Consider the following 5,849-nt stretch of genomic DNA (forward strand, 5'->3'; position numbering starts at 1 on the left):
CTTAACGCTCTTCTCAAATTCAGACATCACTATTTTTAAAGAGACAAATAAATTAAAATAACATTACTTATTCTGAATATCATATTTTGATTTGTAGGTATTTGCTCTCCTTTATGACTTGTGTAGAATATTCCATCATACCCCACACTGATTGATTAAGTAATATGTTTGCCAGTCTAAATCAAAAGACTATGAATGGATGAGTTCAGAGGCCTTCTCCGAGTTTCCAAACAAAGCATACTTGCTTTGTGAGTTAGCATAAATTTGTCTGTTGCTGTCTTAACCCTGTGCCCTTCAATGTGGTTTGCTGCTAACTTTAAGGTCATGGTCATTGGTAGCTGTGAGGGGAATGTTGGTGCAAGACCGGACCCTACGAAGGCAGTAGTTTTCCTTCCTTTTTGCCTCCCACAGGTACAAACAAAAGCGCATTTCAGAATGATGCTCCTGAGCCTGAAAGAGAGACCTGTGGGGCCTGGCTGTGAAACAGATTTTGTTGTTGTTACAGTAAATGTGTTGTTTAATGGAAACATGACAGGGGATCCTATTGAAAAGCTGCCAACTGTTCAGATAGAGGTCATTCCGCCAAAATCATGCAATTAGTTTAAGGATTGTGATTGATGCTCCTCACTCCTGCTGTCTTCAAAGTTCACCATTTTTGGGTCTGACATTTTGAAGCAAAGGAATAAATGACTCCAGAAGAAATTTCCTTGTCTAGTTGCCCTGTTTCTTCAACGGGTTAAATATGGGAGGAGTCTTCCAAGTCAAAACCTCTAAGGAGTGTGGCTAAGACAGGATTTGTCTGTCGCTGTGGCAAGCAGTCAGAGCTCACATTCTCTCATCTGTTTACAGCCTGTATTTTCATTTTCCTAGGTCAAGTACAAAGAGAATTACGAAAAATCTAAAGGCAGATCAATGCTGGAGTTTGTGGATACACCAATGTATCAAGTTTCAAAGGAGGCTCAAAAGATGCAAAGCGAGGTTGGTAAAAATGTGTGCTTGAACTAGTAAAATTTAGATCAACAGAGAAGCTAACAGGCATCTTCTACTCAGGTTCAGAAAACAGATGAAGCAGATCGTAAAGGTTTTATAAATTGAAGATGTGGTAGAATTAGTACTGAGTAGTTCTCGTCGCTATTCTGTAGCTCAGTTCTTCCTTCAAATTTGTATTTTCTCAAAAGGCCAATGGTGCTAACACTAGGCAGAGATTGTATGAAGAAGCTCAAGAGGTCATCTGGATCAGAGATTAATAACTTTTTTACCTTTTGCCTTTAATTCCTTCTTTAATGAGGGAGGGTTCTCAGATGGGAGCAAGTGAAGCCGCAAAGTCCAGTCAGACCCTGTGCCTTAACTGAAACATGCTCCTGTCCTTTCAGCCTGGGGAGCTCAGGAAGGGGGAAGTACTGTTCGCAGGCTCCAGGACAGCACTGGCTGTCCTATGTCAGGCCATATTTTTCTAACTTTTAAAATAAAAACTTCCACTGGTGGAGATTTTGTGACCTCCCAGGCAATCTAGTCCAGTGCTTCACCATCCATCCTGAGAGAGAGTATTTCCCTGTGTCTCCCTTGCTGCAGTTTAATTCCATTATTCTTACTATGTGTCACGGAAAACTGATGATTTCATCCTTTTGGTAGAAACTTTTATGTGTTTAAAACCATTGCCTTGTGTGCCATTTTTCATCTTTTTTCTCTGCTGAGCAAACTGTTTCTTTCATAGATCATGTTAAACATTCTCTTTGGAAATATCATATATGTGTATTTTTGTCTAAATTGTGTGTGTCTTGTATAGATAATCTAGGTAATGAAATGAGTAATAAAGTTGCTCATTAATGTGATAACTAATTTATGGCATGGCTCATTTCTGATCTGTTTACAGTGTTCTTTCTGAAATATGCTTGGAAATGCATGTCTGCCTACCACTAATTGGTGTTTTTGCTTCGATAGAAAATGTATCGCAAAGATTTTGAAGAAGGGATCAAGGGAAGACCCTCAATGGATTTAGACAAGACGCCAGAGTTCTTGCATATAAAACAGGTCACTAACCTTCTGAAAGAGGTAGAGGATTTTTATGTTGTTGTTGTTAAGTTGTAAATAAGCAATAAGCAGCATCACTACAAGCTACTGAGTGCTGAACAGCTTACAGTTAACTTGATAGCTAAATACAAAAGTGACTTCATGAGTAAAAATTGCTGCATGTCATTTTATATTCTGAGTCATCCTGTAGTAAGAATCGATACTTTTTGGTGTTTCCTTACGAACATAAGGAAATTATAAAGCTCAGCACACCTGAACCAGAAATAGGGAGTTAAATGAACAAATCAGATGACTCCGTAGAAAATGGATGTTTGGCAGAACATTCCCTCTGAGGGCCTCAGTTTTGGAATTTGTTCCTCCCCTGAGCTCAAATAGCCCAAATTTGGTGACCTTCCAAGCATGCTGCAAAAGACAGCTGTTTGATAGGGTTTTGGAGAGGGCCTGGAGTTTTCTTTCCAGATAAAAGAAGGGGTGGAAAGAAGAATTTCTGTTGTTATCCAGATGGCAGTTTTTCCTTTTGAGTAATTATTTCAGGTTTATGATAGTCTGTTGTGGTTATATGGATGCCTCGATCTGTGTGTAGTCACTTTTAACTAATTTAATTGAAATAATTATCTGTCATACATGTTACGGATGAAAATAAAGACCAAAATTCCGTAATACAGCTGTGATATTACGTAATCTGCTTTAAGCAAATTTTCTTAGAAGTTGCAGGTTTTCTGTATGCCCACTGTTTAAGATTTGTCCAATGTTCTTCAGTTGTATGTGGCATTATAAATTAAATCACTGTTTTTCCATAACAGAGAATTTTTCTATCTTTAGTATTTTTAATTGTTTTCATGTTAGGTTTTGAGTATTGGTTGGTTCTATAGATTAGGCTTACTATTTGACCAAATTTAGAGGGAAATGTATCAGCAAAATTCACAGTTAGAAATCAGAGCTGCTAGATATCCTCTGTTTGAATTTGGGAGCCATCAGTACCTTGTTTATATTTATTGTATTAAGAATTGGTGTTTTTGCTGTGACTCAGATGAACCAGTTGAGGATGCTAGAGTTAAAAACCCTTGAACCTTCTTCCTTTCCTTGTTCTTTAAACAACTTGTCCCTGTCTATGCTAGATTTCATATGGGTAAAGGAAATATTTTCTTTTCAGATATTTCTTTATTATTCATCCTCTAATAAATAATTTATTCCAATAAGCTTGGCTGTCAGGTAGACAAGTCTCAAGCTAGGTCTAGTTTGTGCAGTACCATTCTGTGCATACTTGTCTCATGTATGCCTACTGATTAGGGAAAAATGCAAATGCTTGCATTTCATTGAGTTAATCTTGCTGCATGCTGAATGTCCACAGAAGTGATTAGTGCATGAATAGTTGCGGATATGCTGTAAATGTTCATCTTTGAAAATTTTGATGTAAATTCCTTTCATAGTGCTATATACCCTAAAGTGTTCCCTATTTCTGACCTAATGAGTTTTATGATTCATTACTTACGGAGTAAACCACGCTTGTAAGCCAGAGGGGAAGAATATGAGAAAATGGAAGTGGTATTTTAATGCATAACTGCATGAATTTCACATGATTCTATATCCACGTTGAAGGAACAGATTCCAAACCCAAAAATTACATGGATCAAATTAATTATTATCTTTCGAGATTCAGCAAAATGTTGTATTTCTTCGTAGTCAAGGGTGTAGCTCAATATTTTTGTGTGAAGGTTCATAATAAACTTTACATGGATACTGCATGAAACAAGAAGGAGAACTTGGCGTTATTGAAAAATGAATTATTTGTTCAATTACTTTTTTTTTAAGTGTCAACTATGTTTCAGCTTATTCTGTTGGCTTCCCACTGTAGAGAATTCTGCAAATATTTCAGGTTTTGCAACAATAAGAACTTTCTTATTTGGAACCATATTCATAACTGCTTCAGAAGAGATAGCTGAATTTAATAATTCTAAAATAATAGAAGTTGTTTCCTGCTTGTGGTAGGACATGCTTCTGATCATAAGTGAAGCTCTTTAATAATACCTGGTTTCCTTTTGTTTAAATAAAGAGCTTATACACAGACAAAGGTGCTCACTGCTGCTTATGAAATTTAATATGTGATTAGGAGTATTAATTCATGTCTATATAAATCTTTCTGAAAAATGTTTTCTTCAGTTTTGTTCCAGTTTCTTTGCTAAAAAAAGTCTAACCCAAACCTGGAGATGGGAAAAGCAATTAAAAATCCTTACAAAACTTAAAGATCTTGAATTTCAGTAGGCTTACATCAGCTCTCTAGGAATTGGGAAGAGGAAAAAGAGCCAAATGTCCAAGGGCAGGTTCTAGTGTGCTTTTAATTTTATACTGAACATTTGAGTACTCTGGAGGCTGCAGCTGCTAAATGTTGATAGATCATATCAGTGCAGTGTCTGAGAGGCACAGAAGTGGTATGGTAGGAATATTGCTTCTACATTCTAATTTATCAAGCAGTCATTTTAACAGGTCCTAGTATAGTGTTCAGGGCATCCATCCTGATTGTGATGCCATTAGTGAAACAGAGGTAAAAACTGCAGCGCAACATATATTGGTCTGTAAAAGCAAATGCTGCTGCAGTTAAAATGTCTGTAGAGAGGCAGCTGAGGCCCCTAAACAATCTGCTAGCACTGTATAGGAGAGGAGTATTTTTCAAGAGCACAAGAAAACACATGGCTACATTAAAACCTTTTTACTTTTTCAACATTGTACCTTTTGATTTCATAATTTCCAATTCTATTTTAACTCTGAAACCTGTACTTCAGCTAATTCATATTTCATAGAAATTTCAAAGAGACTCTTCAGACATTTAATAAGTGGCATTTCTTTTCAAGATCTTGCACACAATATTAAGTGGAGAAATCTCTCTTTTTTTTTTTTGTTTTAAATCCTTAGAAAGAGTATAGAAAAGATTTGGAAGAAGGGATGAAAGGAAAAGGAATGACAGTGTTTGAAGATACACCAGATTTGATTAGAGTGAAAAACGCAGCTCAGATACTAAATGAGGTATGTTAATGCTAGTCAAGGTTATTGATGTCACAGAAGGTTCACTCTTTATGTTATATCCAACTGAAAACACTCCAATTTTTTTTTTACATCATCTGTAATGAAATACATAAGTATTGAAACAGGCTATTTCTGTTTTGCTTTAAGAGTATAGAAAATACAGAAATACAGGAAGAAAAACAACTTATGACAAATATTTCAGGTTTTCAGGCAATTGAAGGGTCAGTGAAAATTGTTAGGGGGGTCGGTAGATACAGCATGTAAAACTGGCTTCATTTTTCATCTATGTGTTTGTTCAGCTAGTATAATTAATACTGTAATGGAAAAAGAGTTGACTGTTAATGGACTTACAAAGAAACATCAATGAAATAATTTTGGTTGTTTTGGAATCACATACCTGCTATCTGAAAATAAATATTGGTAATGGCTGCCAGGCAGCTCGGGAAGATCTTTTATCCAAACAAACTTTTCTACCTTTGAAAAGTTTTTGCCAAAATTAGAGTTGCTCCTGAAGAAATGGATTTTCCTGAGCTTGTCGTTCATCCAATGTAAACAGACAGGTGGAGGGTCCTTCCAGAGTGTATTTTTAGAACTGAACTTCAGTATTAACTGTGTTGGTCTAAGTTGCTCTGGAGGTTACGTGGAAGCACATAAGTGTGCGACCTACTCCTGTTGAAGGGCTGGGAGTGGAGGTGGAAGACTCCTTGATCTGTGTACTGTCTCTTGAAGACCACCCTGAGAAACTCATGTGCTCAGCAAGCCTGTGTTTTCAGCAGAGCTGTGAGCTCCAACACTGG

General features: G+C 36.7%; 1 protein-coding gene across 1 annotated transcript in view; it reads left to right on the top strand.

Moving 5' to 3' along the window:
- Nucleotides 1–5,052, top strand: part of LOC104163775 (nebulette-like) — a gene marked incomplete at its 3' end in the record, with an annotated part of 43,023 nt that extends 37,971 nt beyond the window's left edge. Inside the window, 3 exon segments of the mRNA XM_009702891.1 lie at nucleotides 871–978; nucleotides 1,942–2,052; nucleotides 4,942–5,052. Of these exon segments, the coding sequence (XP_009701193.1) occupies nucleotides 871–978; nucleotides 1,942–2,052; nucleotides 4,942–5,052 (330 nt within the window).
- Between the last annotated feature and the right edge of the window lie 797 nt (nucleotides 5,053–5,849).

This window comes from Cariama cristata, unplaced genomic scaffold (genome assembly GCF_000690535.1).
Source record: "Cariama cristata isolate BGI_N322 unplaced genomic scaffold, ASM69053v1 scaffold6946, whole genome shotgun sequence".
NCBI classification, from domain to species: domain Eukaryota; kingdom Metazoa; phylum Chordata; class Aves; order Cariamiformes; family Cariamidae; genus Cariama; species Cariama cristata.